Here is a 22,362-nt window from a genome sequence, read left to right as displayed (position 1 = left end):
GACGATCCCACGATGCATAACACCACAATTTTTCGTAAGGATAGAATTGCGGATGGCTCCGTACATGGGGGAGTGGCTATCCTTGTGGGTAACCAGACCCCAGTGCAGCCCTTACTAATTACAACTAACATAGAGGCTGTTGCAATTCGCCTTACGGTGGGATTTTTATTAACTGTGTGCTCTATCTATTTGCCACCTGGGACTGACATCTCCCAGGCAGACCTTGATGATCTTCTAACGCAGTTGCCTCCCCCTTTCTTACTTCTCGGGGATATGAATGGACATAACATCCTGTGGGGTAGTGCTAACATCAACGGAAGGGGACGAGTCATTGAGCGTATGATCAATGATAATGACCTTTCCCTTCTAAATACTGGAACGAACACCTTCTTCCACATGCCTACCCGTACCTTTTCTGCCATTGATCTCTCTATCTGCTCCCCTTCTCTACTCCCTTCACTCACCTGGGAAGTGGAGGAGAATCCATACGGAAGCGATCACTTCCCCATGATAACCTCGTTACACAGTGGGAGACCATGTCTTCCCTTCAGGTTACCACGGTGGAAGATTGATCAGGCTGACTGGACTGCCTTCCAACATCAGGCAATTTTTGATCTTAGCACGGTCAGTCAAGAGCCTATCAATGATGCAGTTAAGTACATCACAGAAAATATTGTCCAAGCAGCTGCGAATGCTGTTCCAAAAACATCTGCCCGGTTTCCACCATTTCCCAAACCTTGGTGGAATTCACAATGCACAGCAGCAAAAAAGGCTCAAAACAAAGCGTGGGGGATATTTCGCCGATATCCTACCACGAACAACCTTATAGCCTTCAAACGTGCACGAGCCAAAGCACGCTACATCCGTCGTCAGAGTCAAAAGGAATCGTGGATCCGTTTTACATCATCTATTAACCAGTCTACCAACTCTAAGGTAGTCTGGGATAAAATCCGGAAAATGAAGGGAAAATATACATCCCACCCTTCTTCAATCCTAGATTATAATGGATGCGCTATTGCAGATCCAACTGCAATAGCCAATGCTCTTGGGGAAACATTCTCTAACATCTCTGCAACATCTTCGTATTCCCCAGAGTTCCTGGTCCTTAAACATAAACTGGAAAAGCAAGCACTTAATTTTAAGACCAAGGGCCTCTATCCCTACAACGGGGCATTCACTATAGAGGAACTGAAAAGAGCCCTCGCTCTTTCCAAAGCAAGTGCTGTTGGACCAGATGGCATCCATTATGAAATGATTAAACATCTTTCACCAAAATCTATGGATTGTCTGCTCCTTCTGTATAACAGAATCTTTACTGAAAGGCAGTTTCCGGACTCCTGGCGAAAGGCAATCGTTCTTGCCTTCCCTAAGCCAGGAAAGGATCCAAAAGCCACCACCAACTATCGTCCTATTGCTCTGACTAGCTGTCTGTGCAAAATCCTGGAGAGAATGGTCAATTCTCGTTTAATATGGTATTTAAAATCAAATGACCTACTCTCCAGCATCCAGTGCGGCTTCCGAAGGAACCGATCCACTTTGGACCATCTTATTAGAATGGAGGCATCCATCCGGGATGCTTTCCTAAAACGGGAACACTTGGTGTCGGTGTTCTTTGACATGGAGAAAGCGTATGACACAACTTGGAGATTTGGCATTTTAAAAGATTTACATAGCCTAGGCCTAAGAGGGCATCTGCCCTTTTTTATTCAAAACTTTTTAGCCAATCGATCGTTCCAAGTTCGTGTGGGATCCTCACTCTCTCGCTCCTTTAGCCAAGAGGAGGGAGTACCACAAGGATCAGTATTAAGTGTCACGCTTTTTGCCATCAAAATAAATTCCATCACAGAACAACTTCCTCCAACTGTAAACAGTGCCCTCTATGTTGATGACTTTAGCATTTTTTGCCAGTCGTGCAACATGAGGGTTATTGAAAGACAACTGCAGAAAGCCATTGATAGTCTAAATTCCTGGGCACTTGCTAATGGCTTCAGGTTCTCGCCGGAGAAGACCGTTTGCGTACACTTTTGTCGCAAGCGTAATCTTCATCCTGAACCCGAATTAAGGCTCGGACAAAATGCTATTCCAGTAGCAGCGAACACAAAATTCTTGGGACTCATATTCGATAAAAAACTAACTTTTTTGGATCACATTCGTCAACTCCGCACGAAGTGCACACGTGGACTTAATATTCTCCGCTCGCTCTCCTCTACATCTTGGGGAGCAGACCGATGTACCATTCTTCGGCTTTACCGTGCACTAGTGCGATCCAAACTAGATTATGGGTCCCAGGTATATTCCTCAGCCCGAGACAGTGTCCTGCGGTGGCTGGACCCCGTCCATCATCAGGCTATACACATCGCTACTGGTGCATTTCGAACATCTCCTGTCCAGAGCTTATACGTCGAAGCAAACGAACCACCGTTATCACTTCGACGTAAGCAGTTGTCTCTAAAGTACGCCTTAAAACTGAAATCCCTGCCAGACCATCCTACGTGGCCATTCGTTTTTGAGCCACGATGGGAAAATTTATACAATACTCGAAAGACTGCCAATCGTCCTTTTGGTATTCGTTTCCAAGAGCTACTCAAAGAACTTAATATCAAGGTAGACAAGGTTGCCCGAACATCAAAGCAACCCTTTCCACCCTGGCATGCTCGTGTCCCGGCATGCGACTTGTCGCTTAGAAACTGGGGAAAGTCGGACACTCCATCATGTGTCTACCTGCAGCTTCATTCAGCACACCGAACTGAATATTCTGACTTCGCGCCAGTCTACACAGACGGTTCGAAGTCGGAATCATATGTGGGATCTGCTGCTGTCTTTACAGACAGCACTATATCAGAGCAGATTCCCTCTGAATGCAGCATATTTACTGCAGAGCTGCACGCTGTAGAGTTAGCCTTGGATCATATTAGTAAATACCAATACCAACGGTTCATTTTATATTCAGACTCTCTTAGCATGTTACAGGCTTTAATATCTGTGAGATATAATCCTCATCCAGTTCTGTCTAGCATTCAGCAGAAGATTCACGTTCTCCATGAACGCGAATATGACATCCGCTTCTGCTGGATTCCCAGCCACATTGGGATTAGGGGAAATGATTTGGCTGACGCCGCAGCCAAATCAGCAGTTCCCAATAATAACCGCTGCCTGTTAGTCCCCTATACAGACTACAGGCAAATAATACACGAGAAAATACATTCCCAATGGCAGGATTCGTGGAATAGACAGACTGCGAATAAATTATATCAAATAAAGCCTGTAATTGAACTGTGGCAGTCTAGTCTGCGCAGGAATCGTAAGGAGGAAGTTGTTCTTTCCCGGACCCGCATAGGACATAGTCATTTGACACACTCTTTTTTGCTGAGGGCTGATGACCCTCCTATATGTGAGTCTTGTGGCACAGTTTTATCAATTAGACACATTTTAGTCGAATGTTCAGATTTTAGCAATATCCGTCTTACCGCTTTTAACCATCTGACTGAGCCATATACACTCAGTCAGATTTTATCTGACAATGACAACGTGTCTGCTGTTTTTAGCTTTTTAAAATCAATAAATATTTTTACTCATATATAAAATTTTTTACATTTTTCTTTTATATATTTGTTATAAATTTTGACATAGTGACCTAACTAATTAGGTCACTGAAAATTTAAAAAATTTTTTATAAATGACCTGGTCTTGGCGCATTATAGCCTTAGTAGCTGATGCGCCAATAAAACCAAAACAACCAACCAACCCATTATAAATGTACCAAAGTTTCCAATGGTTCTTGTGTTAGATTTCTTTACCTTAGCTACTTTTTATCCTTTATTATATCTCATATGAGGGAATCCCTTTAAGTTACAGAAATGAACTTATTTTTGTGAACTTTTTTTCATCCAATATAAACTTAAATAATGATAAAAATTTGAATCACTATAATAGGTTAGACCTTTCATTATGGTAAATGTAATTTATAGTAACACAGTTTAATTTTTTTTTTTACTGCAGTTAGTTAGTTAGTTATTTGGATTTTAGGAGCATTAGCAACTAAGGTCATATTGCTCCGGGATATGCGGTGGTAATTCCCTGACCTTTCCGCATCCTCCGTATTTGGTGGTGACGAGCTCGAACTCCTGTCTAATCAAGAAGCATGTGCTACGCACTGCTGCTCCTTCCCACCTGGCTACGGAGGCGCCTTTACTGCAGTGACCCTGTTATTTTAAGTGCAATAAAAACTCACAGAACACATCAGATATAATGACAACTGTAAACTAACTAGTGGGTTTCCTTTTAATATAGAAATGATTAATAAATATTTACTCTTACAAAGTTCCTTGTTAGAATAGATATTTATTCTATCATTTAAAAACAGAGTTTACTATACCACAAACTATTTTTCCATTTCGAAGGTACAGCTCTGAAATGGTTTTTGCAGGTAAGCTGCTAGTTAGTACACTGCACCGAACTTGTTGGTAACTCACTAGGAAGCTTCCGGATCAAATAGTGTATAATCTTGCTGCCTCTACTCTGCCAGATAGTGACTGGAGGGAGTTCAAGTAGTGTGTATGCACATGGGGGGGGGGGCATCGTTGAGCCCATGTTATGTCAAGGATTCAGGTATATTCTTACCATGTGTACGCCATATCCAAAAATTTCATACAGCATGTATCCCCCCCCCCACACACTTTTTTCTTACTAATGAATACACTATGAATTGTCAAATTAATACAGCAAACTTATCTGCAAAAAGATCTAAACCGTCCAAACACTTCCTAGTTCATTTCACAAATATACGTGGCCTCGGTTCTCATTTCAGTGATGTTCATTTACACTTACAGTCTGCTAAACACCATGTACTTTTTCTGACAGAATCTCAGTTATCGGTTGATTCAACCACTGCTCATCTCAGTTGCCCAATTATTTGCTTTGTGATTCCTTTTGCCTCAAAGGCGGTACTTGTGTATATGTCCGTTCTGATATTCCCTGTCAGAGACTTGGCAATTTGGAATCTCCTCTTTTCAATCTTCTCTGGCTTAAAATCTCTCTACCTCATTGTGTCATATTCATCTGTTGTCTCTACCAATCTCCCAACTCCACTAATCACTTGGAGCTCTTTGACTTCCTCTCTTTGCAACTTGACTATCTCCAGTCGAACTTTCCTAACAGTGAGGTAATTTTCCTTGGTGATTTTAATGTTCACAACTCCAGCTGGCTTCCGTTTTCTAGTCACATTGACCCAGCTGGTCGAGATGCTGAGGTTTTTGCAATTACTAATGACCTCACACAGATTGTTCATTTACCTACAGCCAACACGCTTGATCTTTTTTTTGCAAACAGCCCTTCTAAGTATACGGTTGAAGTGAGTGGTCCTTTAGGCACCTCAGATCACAACTTGGTGATTGTCTGTTCTACAATGGAGCCTTTATCTCATGGCTATTCCCAACCTTGTCTTGTTTGACATTACAAGAATGCAAAATGGTATGACCTGCGAGATTTCTTTTCTTCATTTCCTTGGTCGAATTACTGTTTCAAAACTTCTGATGTCAACGTTCGCTCAGATCATGTCACAGTAATTATTCTTGTAGGAATGGAATCCTTTATCCTACACTCCACCTTAAAATCTTGACCTTTATCTAAACCTTGGTTTTCCAATAATTGTGCTATGACTGTTCAAGTGAAGAATGTTGTATATCGAAATTGGCTTGTTTCCAATTTCGATATACGACTATTTTCTGCCTACAGCAGAGCTCGCAACAATTGTAAAGCAGCTATTAATCAGTCCAAACTAGATTTTGAACAATCCAAGAGTAGAAAATTTACTTCTTGCCCTAATGGTAGCTGTGCATTCTGGTCTCTTTCCAAAGATATTGGCCACATCTTTCCAAACTCTGTCAAAGCCAGATGATTGTATTGTCACTTCAGCCAAGGGTAAAGCTGACCTGCTTGCATCCCATTTTTATTCCAACTCATGTATTAATGATCTTGGTAAAACACCTCCCACCATTCCCAACATGCTCCATTCTATGCCTTCTGTGGTCTTCTGTCAAGAGGATTTTGATGAATCTTGATGCTATGAAAGCTCCAGGTTCTGATGGTATTTTTCCACTTGTTCTCAAAACCTGTGCTCCTGAACTTTTTACTCCTGTTCTTTGCCACCTTTTTTTCAATTTCTTATTCCAAAGGTGTTTTTCCTTCTGCTTGGAAATTTGCTCATATCCAGCCAGTTCCTAAAAAGGGTGACAAATCCCTCCCATCCAATAATCATCATATTATAATTACTTCCACTCTTTCTAAAGTAATGGAGAAATCAATTAACCGCCAACTCTTAAACTATCTAGAAACCTTCCGTCTGATCAACGATTGCCAGTATGGATTCCATCAGTGTCAATCCACCGGTGATATTGTGGCATATGTTACCCATTTATGGACAAATTCAATGGAAAAATTTGGTGAAACACAAACAGTTGCTCTTGACATCTCAAAGGTTTTCGGTCGTGTTTGTTATAAAGGTCTTCTAAACAAGCTTCCATCTTATGGTTTGCCAACTATTTTTTGTAATTGGTTATCCAGTTTTCTCTCTGACCGCTCACTAAGGGTGATGGTAGATGGCTCTCTGTCTTCTAACTTCTCCACTAATGCTGGTGTCCCTCATGGTTCAGTTCTTTCCCCCACTCTTTTCTTCTTGTATATTAATGACCTTCTTTCATTGACTGAAAATCCTATCCATAGTTTTGCTGATGATAGCACATTGCATTCCACTTTCCAGTTTGAGAAACCTTGCCCTGCTCAATCAGCTTTCAACTTCTCGAATATCCTCTACCAATTCCTTAAATGCCAATCTCCAGGTAATTCTCCAGTGGGGAAAAGACAACTTATTTGATTTCAATTCTTCTAAAACTCGGTCCTGTCTTATATCTCGCAAAAAGGATTCTTCTGCTTCTATTCTTATCTTTGGTGGCACTCCAATTTCTAAGCAAGATGATATATCTGTTTTGGAGGTTACCCTGACTTCTAATCTCTCTTGGCACAAGTACATTACAAATATTGCTTCCTCTGCATCTAACTTGGTTTTCTCTTTCACTCTCAGCGTTACTTTTCTCCCAAATGGCTGTTCACTCTGTACAAATTGCAAATCCACACTGCATGGAATATTTTTCCCACGTCTGGGGGCAGTGCTCCCAAAACCTCTCTCAGACTTCTCGATTCCATTCAGAAGAGGGCAGTTAAGTTAATTAATGACTCCTAACAGAGTCTCTCCACTCTCTGTCTCATGGACATACTGTTTCTCTTTTTAGTACCCTTTTCTATAGATACTTTCATGGGCACTGTTCTTCTGAATTGGTTTCTATAATTCCCTCTCTCTCTCTCTCTCTCTTTCAAAACAGTCCAAACACATGCCACCACCAGCCAACATCCGTTTTCTGTCCAACTTCAAGCTCACAGAACCAACTTTTCATCTTCCTCGTTTATTCATTCAACTGCCGTTTTCTGGAACAACCGTCCTTCATACGTATTTCCTGAAAATTACAGTCTACAGAAGTTCAAGTCCAATGTCAACAAATATCTTCTTTCATCTTCTCAACCTCCAACCCAAGCATGGTACTAAGTATTATAGGTTCTAATACCTCTTGTGTTTGGGGGTTTCATAAAAAAAATTAGAAATGTAAGATACAGAAATCAAGGAATATGGGACTCATACATCAGTAATAAAAAATTATCCTTTCTGAAATCCCAGTTTTTGCTTTATTTATCTTGTCTCTTCTTAAATGTGTTAAATGGGTTCATACTAGACAGGATAATTTTTGATGTTCATTGAATTTGCCTAACATAATCAGTGTTTTTAATTTGTAATTTGTAGAAAAATTGCAATACGGTAATTGAATTTTTATTCTTAGAAAACAATCCAGTATCGTTTAGAGGAAACAGCTATGCACGCTATGCACTGAATAGTCCAACTGATCGTCATCTGAGTGTATCTCTAAATACACGGACCATTCAAGCTACAGGAAATCTAATGTATGCAGCAGGAATACGAGATTACAGTATTTTAGAAGTAAGTGACACTTTAAAATACTTACATTTTTATTTACATTTAGAACCTATTATAATTTCACTGTACATCAACTTTTGTAGATCTTGTCATAACCATTAATTGGTTGTCTATCCCATTTAAATTTTGTACACAAATAATGATTTACACTGTTTACTGTGCGCTTCAAATTTACAAAAATCATCAATGGAAGCATCAGTGGAAAAGTTAGATACTCTTTTAATTCACCTTTATAATTAGATGAAGATGCAATAGAACCCTCAAGATGTAACAGAGATGAAAGTATGGATGGGCAGAACCTCTGGCTAATAGCTATACCAAGAGACAGAAGCCGTGATTCTCATTTGAGTAAGAAATTGGTTTCCTACAGAGCCTCTTCAAAATTGACACTGGATTTATTAATAACCTCTTTACAACTCTTTTTTAGTGTTGGAAAAAAATGAATGGTATGTGCTTATCTTGAACTGCCTTAAAACATTTATTGGAAAAGTACGGTTTAGATAAAGTATGAGAGTTTAGCTTAAAATGAGAAATGAAGGATTTAATTCATACAATAATTTTAATGACACAATGTGAGCAAATATTAGAATGAGAAGAAAAAACGAAGATAAACCTTAGTCCAACCATGGAATGGAGAAATAGATATCATACAGATCATCCCACTCCACACGGTTATAATGCCAAACAACATAAAACCAAGAATGGGCATGAAAGGGGAAGGTTCCATTGAAGAAGAAATTATCACCAATTTGTGATCTGAGGTTTATGGATGGTAACTAACATTAACTGTATTGTACTTTGAAGAGTTTTTGGTGAGGAAAAGATTATGAATGTTAGGTATGGGCTTGGCACACCCAGGGTCCTGAGCTGGATATCATCATTCTTTTCTTTCTTGGTGATTCCCTTCTCTCTCTCTCTCTCTCTCTCTCTCTCTCTCTCTCTCTCTCAGGGTAACTCGGAAATTTTTTTTAGCTGGTGCAGCATAAGCCTCAGTCTTCCTTCACTATATGGCTAGTAATAATAATAATAATAATAATGGTTAGAATTGTCTGGTATCCTAGTAGGTAGCTGAAAAAGGTTATATAAGACCATTGATAATATTAAAAACCTAAATATCTCTACTAGCTGGTATTATACAATCAGAAAATTGACACTAGTTGTAGTCGTGAGCATTAAAATCACTATTAGGAAAGTTAGAAAGTCAAGGTTCAAAAAAACGAACAGCAAGACTACCAATGTAATTTTTGAAGGCTATTGTATAGTGTTATACACTGCACAATTGCAAAAGCTTTCACAATTCAGGATTATTACAAACCAGTGAAAGACACATTTTACAGTTTGATTAGCAGCTGCTGCCGATAAGTATAAAAATCCAGCCAGTTACATGCAATCCTTAGGAAAGTCTTCTACACCAACTTCTACCATACTGGTCGATTTGCTTTATGATGGCAGTCTGACTTTGAATAAATAGTGATGTACATCTCAATGTTTGTTTTGACAGTTATTTCCATTTTACCCATGTACTGACATTTCAAAATCAAGAACAGTAGCAACTCGTATCATGTAATGGCTAAAATTTCTTCCTCAGAATTGAAGCTTTATATGGGAAGAGCATAACCAAGATTCACAATGCATTATAAGAAGTTTGTGGATACTCTACAGTGGATCACAGCACAGGTTTTCATTGGATAGGTTTCTCTTCACAGTTTTCTATAGAAGATGCAGCAGCCAGGAACTCAGTTTTCCAGGGATTACAAGATTTTCTGGTGTTCATTATGAAAAGCAAATACTTGGGCTGTGTTAGAATTACTAAGACCAAAAATAGGGCATTCATGTATACTTGCATATACATCAGTGCAGGAGCATAATAAACAAATCTGATGAATTTGAAGTATGGCTAAGTTATCAAATGCAGACATTGTAGGGATGTTGGAGACACGGTGTCACTGAGACATAAAGGATGCAGAATTTGAATATGGGGCATACAATGTTTACAGAATGGACAAAAGTGTTGAGGGTCAGGCAGCACCAGGGGCCTCTCCCAACTATATTCATGTAGTTGTGAAGAAGTACAGTACTCTGTAGAAGTCAGAGTTGAAAAGTGTGATGTGAGTTTATGCAGTGTGGCATAGGGATGCATTGGAGTGTTGTTCCTCTGGCAATTTAGCCACAGGGCTCCTAGTGGGGCACACACACACACACACACACACACACACACACACACACACACACACACACACACACACACACACACACACACACACACACACACACACACACACACACACACATCATTGCTCATCCATCACCACATAGAGGCAGGCTAGTCTGTAAAGGAAAGGCAATGATAATCTGGCAGTGCCTGCCACAGAGTTGCCAAAGCTTTCCATGGTGGGTCCTATAAAAGAAAAAAAATTGGGAAGTGGGAGAAGCAGTGGAAGGAAGGGATGGGAGGAAAGAAAAAATAGTAGGGGGCATAGCTGAGCACATTCCCAAGATAGCCGTGGGCAGGAACCACTGTACCAGGCAAAAAGGGTAAAGAGTTTGATGTAATAGTCACAAAGCAAAAGTGCTTCGCCATTGACCAAATGAGTGGTCTAGAGACCTAAAAATCCTACCCAGTTCAGGGACTGGATTAGCAGATCGTACCCCAGAAGCAGTTAGCATGATGTCAGCTGACAGGATGTAGTATCAGGCTGTGATAGATGGCTGTCTTACTGGGTACTGGTGGGTCCTCCCCCTTGCAGCGAGGTAAGTTTTTCATTTAGTGAATAGATCCTGGGTAAATTTAGTGAAGGTCCAGTAATAGTTTTCTTTGTTGACAAAGAGGTACTCATGTTCACAGGGCAGGTAATGAATTATTGTGCTCGGAGTACTTCGCAGGTCATGATACAATGGGCAGGTAATGAATTATTGTGCTCAGAGTGCTTCACAGGTCATGTTACAATGGGCAGGTATAGAGAAGATGGTTCTATTCTTCAATCTCTCCACAGATACGGAGGGGATATTCTGAGATACTGAAGGAATTGAGTTTGTGTTTGATAGAGCCATGGCCAGTTAATAGAAAAGTTGCATAGAGACCTGGGGAAACCGGGTTGGAGGCTTCAAAATAGGTTTGAGTAACATTAGGAAGGAATTTTTTTAGTTATCAGGCCTTTATCAGTCTCATATCATCTGGTTTGCCAGATCTTAAGGTAAGCTTGTCTGCAAGTAGCTTCTCCTGATTGGTGTCATTTGCAGGATCAAGGATGGTGACTGGAAGACCCCAGGACAGGCAGTAATGAATGACCCTGTAGATGACCCCCAGGTTTGGAGGGGAATGATGCTTGCAAGAATATGAAGAGCAGAGTGGTACTGACCCAACAGGCCGAGATAATTATGAAGAGGATGGAGCATTGTATAGATGCTAGTTTCCATTTGTCGTGGTCAATGGTGGCTCTGGTAAACAAAATGCCAGCACCATAAGTATAAAAGAGCTAGTGATGCCAGTTTAGCTCCCCCACTCAGTCCTGCTGATGTGGACTATAAGGCAGTGTAATTCCTAATTTTGTTATGTAAGTGGTTTATGAGGATAAAAGGATGGTTCTGAATTGAGAATAATTCCTAGATGCTTTGGTTCTCTGACCAGTTTAATAGTTTGTCCAGCAATCTTGATTTGCAGGTGCCTTTTAAAGAAGAGACTTGTCTTGTCCAGTGACATGGAGAGATTGTGGAGGTTGGTCCATTCCTGTGGAGGGTTTGGAGAACTTGGTTGGCTGCCTCGAGGTATGTTCTGGTATCAGCAACAACAGTAACGACAAGATCATTGGCAAAGATTTGTGCGTTGACTGATTGTAGATCCAGATTAAGGAACTCATTCAGAATGAAATTCCACAGGAAAGGATTAAGCACTGAGGGACCCCTATGGATTTGGGACAATGCACAATAGGATGGGGAGACCATGATTTTCCTGTCTTATAGGTAATCCTGGATGCATTTAAAGAGATTGTGTGGAATCTGGACTTTGGCAGCATCTGTGGAGTACACTGGGCCACCAAAGCATGTAAAAGCCCTCAGCAAAATCAACTGCAAATACCAGAAAGTACTTAGAGATGGAAGAAGTAGCAAAGGTGATAATCTGATGTAGGGCATCCTCTGTACAACAGTCCATACAGAAGCCACATTGCCTATCCGATTGCAGGACAGCGGTGTTGTGGTGGAGCTGGAGCCGATTGAAGACGCATTCCAGAATCTTGCTAAGAACCAAGAGCAAGGCAAGTAGGCAGTAAGAAGGTGATTGGTCTGGCAGTTTTGACAGGTTCTTTAATACCAGTTGAACATTTGTCAGTTTCCAGTCCAGGGAAGGTGTCAGAGCTTTGACAGTGATTAAAGAGGTTAGCTTTGGAAAGAGCACATGATGCAAGAAAGCAAGCTTATATACCATCAGCCAAAAAAAAAAAACACATCCCCTTCTCATTTCGCCCATCCACTCGCTCCAAATATTTGTCTTGTTCTGCCTTGAATCTGTTTAAGCTATCAACTTCTACAACGACAGATGGAAGTTTCTTCCAGCAATCAACCAGCTGCTGGCTAAAGGCAAACTTCCACACATCTATCCTACAACTGTCTTTCCTCAATTTAAATTTATGCCCTCTCAGACGATTATTCCGAGCAAGAGGAAGCATCCTGTCTTCATTATTATTATTTTTTTTTTATTAGCCATATGGTGCAAGGAAGCCTAAGGCTTATCTTTCACAAGCCAAAAAAAAAAAAAAAAAAATCCTGCATTACCCTGAGAGAGAGAGAGAGAGAGAGCTCCAGAAGTAGAAGGGAATCACCAAAAATGCAAGACAGAGAAGAATGATGATATCCAGCCCAGGATGACACTGGGTTTGCCAAGCCCATACTCACAAGATGTAAGTCCCTGTTTTGAGCATGCTCAAACCATTCAAGGCTTTATACAACTCAATCAGATAACCTCGCAGGTGCCTAGTCTCCAGACACTGTAATTTGCAAAACTTAAGCCTTTCTTCGTAAGAGCAGCCCTTTGTTCCATTCAATAATCTTGTTGCCCTTCTCTGTACTCATTCCAATAGCTCTACATCCTTCTTAAAATGAAGCCTCCAGACCTGTATACAGTACTCAAGGTGTGGCCATTGCCTTATACAAGGGGATAATCACCTCCTTATCCCTGCTGGAAAAATTCCTGTATATCATTGACAAGACACCATGAGCTACTCTTGCAGACCATCTGCACTGCTCAGAAAACTTCATATCTGCCCGCACAATTACCCCTAGGTACTTTTCACTCTCTACCACTGTCAGTGTAGTACCACACAGTTGATACTGCTTCTCTGGGGTTACTGCTTCCCATATGCAGTACTTTACATTTGTTAATATTAAACTTCAGTTGCCATCTCTCGGCCCATTTGCTTAACTTTTCTAGCAAAATTCCTATTTATCATCGACAAAATCCCATGACCTACCCTGGCAGTCTGTCTGCATTGCTCAGAAAATTTCATATCTGACTGCACAATTACTCCCAGGTCTTTTTCATTTTCTACCACCTTAAGTGTAGTACCACACAGTTGGTACGTTTCTCTGGGGTTACTTATACCCATATGCAGTACTTTGCATTTGTCAAGGTGAAACTTCAGTTGCCACTTCTTAACCCATCTGCCCAAATTATCTAGATCCTGCTGCAGTAACACACTGCCATTACTGTCATTAACAACCCTGCCAACCTTTGTATCATCTGCGAACTTCGACATTAAACCTGATATACCAATATTATCAATGATTTATCAATATCATTGATAAATATACAAAACAAGTGGACCCAACACCGAACCCTGTGGGACTCCTAATAACATTAGTCCATGAAGAGCAGCACCCATTAATTACCACCCTCTGTCTTCTCCCACTTAACCATCCTTTTACCCTTAATACCATTCTGCTCCAATTTGTACAATAGTCTTTCATGTGCAACAGTGTCAAAAGCTTTCCTGAAATCCAAATAGATGATATCAAAATTATTTTTTGCATCCAGTTCCTTTGTAACCACATCATAATATCCTATCAAATTTGTCAGACAAGACTTTCCCTTAACAAACCCATGCTGTGTCTGAATTATTGCTGCAGTCTTGTCTAGATGATCCTGCAATGCATCTTTAACCAGTGACTCCATTATTTTAGCTGGAACAGAAGTTAAACTAACTGGTCTGTAATTACTCGTGTCACCCTTCGATCCCCCTTTGTGAATTGGGGATACATTTGCACATCTCCAGTCCGTGGGAACCTCCCCTGAGTCCAAGGATGCTCTAATAATTGTGGCCAAGGGTTTGCTTAGTTGCTTTGCCACCTCCTTTAATATAACTGGATAGATCCCATCCACCCCACCAGGTGCCTTTCTTATGTTTAACTTCAACAATTTCTCCTCCACTTTGCTCTCAGTTATTACGAAATCATTAAGTATCCTGTTACAATTTGATAACCTTCTGCCATTTCCAAACCTTAATTACTCCTCGTGTGTGAATGTAGATGCAGAATACTCATTCAGTTTGTTTGCTATCTGGGCAGGATCATCAACAGTTGATCCATCGATATCAAGTGGACCAATCAAATTCATCCCCTTCCTTTTAGAGTTTGTCAGCTTACCCTTTTGAACACTGGTGAGCCTATCTATATTCATTTTTCTACAGGATCCACAAGTGCAATAGACCTTTCAGTCTGCTCTCCCTCCATATGTACCAACACAGAGTGGTCTGTTCTTGAAAATCCACTAAATAGTGATCATCTACCAATTCTCTGCAAGTTGCAAACATGGGTAAACTCCTCCTTACCGGGTTGCTCCAATTGGAAATTTCGTAGGGCACACTGGAATGAATATGCTTCAAAAGATCAGTTAGATGATGAAATAATCCAACTCCAGCCCACAGATTATGTCACACAACATATAACTAATAAAATATTACAACCTGCCAACTCTACAATACCAAAATCCTTGCCTGGGAAATACAAACATAGTAATTCCTGGTGGAATCCGGATTGTACATACGCTAAACAGGAAAAAAATAGGGCTTGAAATTTGTTTCGCAAATTCCCCACAACCCAGCTGAAGGATGTGCAAGGATTACAAAAGTATAGGGAGATGATCATATGAAAAGATATGATTATATTGAAGGCCTTTAAAATTATATTCTTGTATAAAATTTATTTTTTTATAAGTGTAAAATATGCATTATTTATCAAATGGCTCTTATAAGTGCATCTATAATGTTGTAATTCAAAACAGTTGTTCTAGGTTTTTTCTTAATTTTTAATGTGTATTCAGTCCATTAGCATATGCATCTGTTAAGAGTTAATGAAAAGACATTTAGTTTTAGTATTAGCAAATTGATGCAAGAAAGCAGGCATTATATAATTTTAAAGCATTATATAATGTCAGCAAAATTTTGATGAATAAATAAAGAAACTGTTATTCTAAGGAATGCAAACGATCACTGTGTATGTAAACATTTATAAATAATCTAATCCTGCCCTAAGTTAAACCAATGCCCGTGTTAACCAAAAAAAATAAAAACATTTTATTTAAAGAAATATTTTAGTATTGGTAGTGGCAAAAGAAAGCAAACGTATAGTATCAGCAAAAAAAAAAAAAAATTCTCACATCACCTATCTAACCCCTCCAATAGTTTTTCTAGTTCTTCCTTGAATTTCTTCAGACTACCCACTTCCACAAAAACAGATGGAAGTTTGTTCCAACAATCTACTACCTGCTGGCTGAAGACAATCTTTTGCACATCTGTTCTGCAATCATCATTCCTCATTTTGAATTTCTTCCCCCCCCCATGTGTATAGTCTGAGTAAGAACAATGCCATCAGCATTGAGCTTACTCAAACCATTCAAAGTGCCTTAAACACCTCAATCAGATCACCTCACAGGTGCCTAATCTCTGGATGCTATAATTTACAGAACTGAATCCTTTCTTAGTAAGAGCATCCTTGTGTTCCCTTCACCAGTCTGTTGCCCTTCTCTGCACCCGTTCCGGCAGATCTGCATCCTTCCTAAAGTGAGGCCTCCAAACCTGTATAAATACTCAAGATGCCTAACCATTGCCTTGTGCAGTGGGATAATCACCTCCTTATCCCTTCTGGCAAAATTCCTTGTATGTTATTGACAAAACCTCATGATTTCTTCTGGTACCTTGTCTGTACTGCTCAGAGAACTTCATATCTCTATCTGACCGCACAGTTATCCCCAGATCGTTTTCTACTATTCTAAGGCTGGTATATTACACAGTTAGTATGTTAATTTGAGATTACTGCTACCCATATGCAGTAACTTGCATTTGTTAATGTTAAACTTCAATTGCCATTTCTCAGCCCATCTGCCTTTTTTTCTTTATCTTGTTGCAGTAGCATACCTTGATTACTATCATTCACCACCCTGTCAACTTTTGTATCATCTGGAAGCATAAACATAAACATTAAACTTTCATCAGTATCATTAATAAATCTAGAGTCCCCCACACTGAACCTTGTGAGACTCCACTAATAATATTAATCCAAGAAGAGCAGTGCCAATTGATAACCGATTGATAATCTGTCTTCTCCCATTCAGCCATCCAATGTTTATTTAATTTGGAAGTGTTTATATTTGGGCCATCTTGTAAATCAGATTTTAATAAGCTTTTTTTTTTTTTTGTTTGTTTGTTTGTTTAGGTTTCAAATGGCTTAGTTCAGTATAGATTTGACTGTGGCAGTGGTGAAGGCCTAGTTCGAGTTGAGCAGCAGCGTGTTAGTGATGGTGCTTGGCATGAAGTTAAAATAGAGCGTCATGGAAATACTGCTGAACTGACAGTTGATAAGCAGTTTAGAAGTTCCGGAAGTGCTCCAGGAGTACATGATATTTTGAATTTGGATGGAAATGATATTTATTTTGGGGCAGAAGTGCATCCCCATCCAACTGCTATGGGATATGATGATATTAGAATGGGCTTTATTGGATGTATGGATGATATAAGAATTGATGGGATCACACTACCAGTTCATACTTCTGGAAGTAACGGTGTAGTGACATTAAGAAGGTAAACAGTATTGCTTGTAATCTCTATAATATTTTGTTTCCATTTTAACAGCAGTGCATACCTTTATGGTACTATTAAATAGCAATACCAGCTATTTATTGGCTCAAATACAATTACAAATTAATTAAAGTGGTCAGTGGAAAATTTATTTCTACTATAAAAATATTTTAAGTGTCAAATTTTCACAATAATATAAGGAAATCCTAATAAAGAATAATGCCTACATAATACTTGTCATAAGTTATATATCTAAACTCTGCTTGATATTAAAGCACTGAAAATGCACTTTACATAAAAAACAACATATTATTATGGAATGATATTCTAAACAAATGACTAGTGCTGCAAAAAGTTTCAGGTATTTTGCCATATCAATTATTAATGGGAATATAAAGACTGAAGACAAAGATTAAGAGATAAATTTTCTCTCCACAAAAACAATGGAAAAATATTTTAAATCTAAATAAATAAAAAGAAACAAATTGTAGATATATTAAGCCAACAGCTTTTGTTTTTGAAAGATATACTGTTTTCTAACTATTGAAATTAAAATTACTTTAATGAAAAGTTCGTGGCAATTCCTGCTAGTTATACATGTATTAATAATCTATATCATCTCATTTGGGGTTGAAAAGTAGGTTTTTATATTTTATTTTTGATAAATGCAGTACCTTTATCTTGATTCAGTTTTCTTTTATTTTAAAAGCCACCATTTCATTCTATAATGTTTGATTTACATTTGAATTACAAATCTGTGATTATATACTATTCATCAAAATAAATATACTAAAAGATAATAATGTTCCCAGTAGTGACATTGCGTATTCAATTACAAGCTTTTAGAGTTTATTTTTTCACAGTATCACATATGTGATATAAGTTTTATTATTGCTATTATTTATTACTGCCCTTGATGCACCTGCACATAGTGAGGGGGATCTCCCAGTGATGCTCCAGATGGTAATCTGATCCTCCAGATTAGCATCGTTGGGCTCCAGTGCCCACAGCCTGTGTTCCAGGCTAACACCACAGGAATTCAGCATGTTTGTTGTGTATTGCGACCTGTGGAAACTTAGCATTAGCATTAGCAAGGGCACATGATGCAAGAAAGCAAGCTTATATAGCATCAGCCAAAAAAAGAAAAAAACATACACACGCACCCACCCTTCTCATTTCACCCATCCACTTGCTCCAAACGTTTGTCTAGTTCTACCTTGAATCTGTTTAAGCTATCAACTAGAACGACAAATGGAAGTTTATTCCAGCAATCAACCACCCGCTGGCTAAAGGCAAACTTCCGCACATCTATCCTACAACTGTTTTTCCTCAATTTTAATTTGTGCCCTCTCAGGTGATTATTCTGAGCAAGAGGAAGAATCCCATCAGCATTGAGCATGCTCAAACCATTCAAGGCTTTATACACCTCAGTCAGATCACCTCGCAGGTGCCTAGTCTCCAGACACTGTAATTTGCAAAACTTAAGCCTTTCTTCGTAAAAGAGCAACCCTTTCCATTCACTAATCTTGTTGCCCGTCTCTGTACTCGTTCCAACAGCTCTACATCCTTCTTAAAATGAGGCCTCCAGACCTGTAAACAGTACTGAAAGTGTGGCTTGACCATTGCCTTATACAAGGGGATAATCACCTCCTTATCCCTGCTAGAAAAATTCCTGTATATCATTGACAAGCACCATGAGCTACTCTTGCAGACCACCTGCACTGCTTAAAAAACTTCATATCTGCCTGTACAATTACCCCCGGTCCTTTTCACTCTCTACCACTGTCAGTGTAGTACCACACGGTTGTTACGTTACTCTGGGGTTACTGCTTCCCACATGCAGTACTTTACATTTTTTTACATTTTTCAATGGGAAACTTCAGTTGCCACCTCTCAGTCCATCTGCTCCACTTTTCTAGATCCTGTTGCATCAGCGTACTGTCATTAGTGTTATTAACAACCCTGCTTTTATTGGGGGGGGGGGAAGTCTTGGTGTTTGAGGGACCCCACTTCGACAAAACAATTGATCCTGGAATGGCTTACCCATGATCAATCAACTGGAGGGTTCACCTACAAGGGTCAACCATGTCAATGCCTTGACCCTACCCCCATGATCCAAGGGACAGGATTCAGGCTGGAAGCATTGCGGGTATGTTGTATGTGTGGCCCTGGCATCCCACTCCCGAGTGCATTTAATGCTGGGTAATGGTTATCCTATTTGGGCTCCATGGGGAAGCTCAGGAACTGAACCAAATTAAAATTCTCATAAATCCCAATAATGTAAATACTTCTGGGGCCTAAAATTGTCCTTATCTGAAACTATGACCTCGAGTCAGACATTATTGCTACAAAGAGACCCAGAACAGAAGCAGCATCTGGGCCTGTCCCTAGGTTTCTGATTATGTATTTCAACACTGAGAAACCTATTGGAAAGATATTCTTTTTTTTTCATACAGAAATCTTTAGAGAGATTATCAGATTGTCCCAAGAGACTTCATTATAGATATCTCTTAATCAAAACAAAAAATGAAAGAGACTCAGAGTTGCTCCTCCAAGCAACTACTATTGGAGGAATACCAATCACTATAACACTACACAAAACACTTAATTCATCATAAGCCATCACTGGGACTGCTACCCCCCCACACACGGGGGGTATCAGCCCTAAGTGGAGCCTCTTCAATGTCTCAGAGGAGGAAATCTGCACTGAACTAAAATCTCAGGTAGTAACGGCAGCCCAAAGAATCTTTGACGGCAGGGATGGTAATCGAGTTCCAACAAGAAATGTCATCCTTTAACTCTCCAACGTCACCTAAGTTCATCACAGCCAGTTATATTCACTGCATAGTAAAGCCATGAATCCAATTCAGTATTTTATGGATATTTGTATATAGCCCGTCATAGAACTCTTGTCTGCACTCAGTACAGTACTAAAGATCACAAGAGCAAGGCATGACAAAACCAAATTGTGTCAGCTGCCAAGGTCAGCACCCAACATACTCCAAAGCATGTCAATGGTGGAAAGAGGAAAAGAAAATTCAGAAATACAAAACAGAGTTTAATATCTCATATCAAGAAGTGAAAAAAGTGGTGAAGCTGATAGCTCCGAAGAAACCTATGTATGCTTAGAAGGTTGCAGAACAGCATTCTATTAGAACATAGATTGAAATGAGCATCCCACCTAAAGAATTTTTCAGTCTTATTATGCTACCTTTCAATTTCTGAAAACCTATACAAAAATCTGTCTGCAGCTGCTACCATTTCAATACCTCCTGCTGCTCCACCTCTACAAAATTAAAAACAAAGTGGCAAAATAAAATCTATCAAAACCACAACCTGTAAGCAGAACAAATGAATTTAGAGTTTAAAGAAGTGCCTGGTGAGTCAATCCTGTAAATTTTTGTTGAGGAAGATGTAGATACAGGCCATTATCCATACTTCCCTAGGAAAGATAAGTAAAGCCAGAGAAAACAAAGGTTCTAGCCCCTTGAAAGTCAAATGACAGATCCAAAAACTCAAATGGCAAAATTCATTCAGTGGAATGTACTTTGTCACAGACTTTGCTAGAATTTTGATGTCATCAAGGCTGTACAAGCATGAACCAGTTTGCCTCTGTCTTCAGGAGACATCTAAAAGCAACATAAAATCCAATTCTCAAGAATTGTATGATCATTTGTAAAGATAGAATGGCAGATTGCCCTACACATGGAGTCACCATAGTTGTGGGAAATCATATCCATATTCAGTCAATTTCACTCACTACTACATTGGAAGTGGCCACAGCTGCCAAGCAACTCAGTGATCAAGTGATTTACACAATGCTTTCCAAAGATATATATTAGCCTTTTGTTTTATATCAAGCTCTCATGCTATAAAGATGCAGCTATTTTAATTAGCAACATCTAGTACTACAAGTAGTGTGCTAGAGCCCAGAAACAGAAGGGTTCTCATTTTCATATTAACCACTCACTTAGCTAACTCTTGCCAACTATGGTGCCTATTGTTTCAACATATGTGAGCCTCTCTTCCCTTCAGAAGAGATTTATTATACCATAATGAAGGCTGTTTTTGCCCGATCACCTGACCTTGATCTCTTCGAAGTGAAGATATTTAAAAGAGTGTAACAAATAAGACCAGATTTGCTTATACAAATGTTTAATAGATCTTTGGAGATGGGTGCCTTCCCCCACACATGGAAGGTAGCAGCCCAAAAATTGATTATTAAAAGTCCGGATAAGTTACTAAGGGAACCAGGGTCATACTGACCTATAGCTTTACTATCTGTGATAGCAAAAGCTTATGAGAAACTGTGTATTAGTTATATGATGATTAAATATGATGAAAACTAAAAATTCTCATGTAATCAATTTGGTTACAAGAAAAGAAAATTGACTGAGGACACTATCTACAAGGTAGTAAAATATGTACAAGACTATGATGGAAGATATGTCCTGGGCATCTTTGTGGACTATCATGGAACATTCGACATGTTGTGGTGGGAGGGTATCCTCTCTAGAATTAGAGCAATATGAGTTTCTGTCAATTTGTACTCTGTATTTTGACAATATTTTGATGATAGAAGTATTATCATTAGAACTGGATACACTGAAATATGTAGAGTTGTAAAAAGAGGATGTCCTCAGTGCTTGGTGGTTGGCCCTCATGCCTGGACAATTGTTATGAATGAATTTTTAAATCAGAATCATGTTGGAGTGAATGTCGTAGTATATGCTGATGACCTGCTGATTCTGGTGTATGGCAATGCAAGGTATCAGATAGAAACTAGTGTCTCAAGTATTACAGGAATTAATAGAATGGTCTAAGTCATATAAGTCATAAGACCAAGATGGTGCAACTATTATTAAAGGATAGTTCGTATGAATAGACACTCAGTAGTTCGATCGCATGATATATCTATTAGATATGCTACTGTTGTCAAGTGCCTTGGTGTGTGTGGAGGGGGGGGGGGGGCAGATGACCTTTGTTGGGAATGCTAGGTATCTAAGAAATAAGATACATGTGTTATATGCCAATCTCAGAAGAGTAGTTAGTAGTAGTAGTAGTAGCAGTGGCATGTGATGCAAGAAAGCAAGTGTATGAGCTTATGCATCAGCCAAAAAAAAAAAAAATTCACACAACCATTCCTTCTAAATGTTTGTCCAGTTCCTCCTTAAATTTATTTAACCTATCAACTTCCACAATGACAGATGGAAGTTTGTTCCAGCAATTAACCACCTGCTGGCTAAAGGCAAATTT

The 22,362-nt window shown here is 39.3% G+C and overlaps 1 protein-coding gene across 8 annotated transcripts in view; it reads left to right on the top strand.

Annotated features, from left to right (window-relative positions):
- Positions 1-22,362, top strand: part of LOC150081977 (fat-like cadherin-related tumor suppressor homolog) — a 1,021,521-nt gene that overhangs the window by 882,404 nt on the left and 116,755 nt on the right. For all 8 annotated transcript variants that reach the window (XR_016547261.1, XR_016547260.1, XM_090379029.1 and 5 more), the window contains 2 exons: positions 7,887-8,044; positions 16,745-17,109. Coding sequence is in view for 6 of the 8 variants with exons in the window: in XM_090379029.1 (XP_090235155.1) it covers positions 7,887-8,044; positions 16,745-17,109 (523 nt within the window). In the remaining 2 variants the exon portion in view is untranslated. The remainder of the gene's footprint in view (positions 1-7,886; positions 8,045-16,744; positions 17,110-22,362) is intronic.

Source organism: Mastigoproctus giganteus, chromosome 8 (genome assembly GCF_048544385.1).
Source record: "Mastigoproctus giganteus isolate SK-2022 chromosome 8, ASM4854438v1, whole genome shotgun sequence".
NCBI classification, from domain to species: Eukaryota; Metazoa; Arthropoda; class Arachnida; order Uropygi; family Thelyphonidae; genus Mastigoproctus; species Mastigoproctus giganteus.
This window is presented reverse-complemented; position numbering and strand designations above follow the sequence as displayed.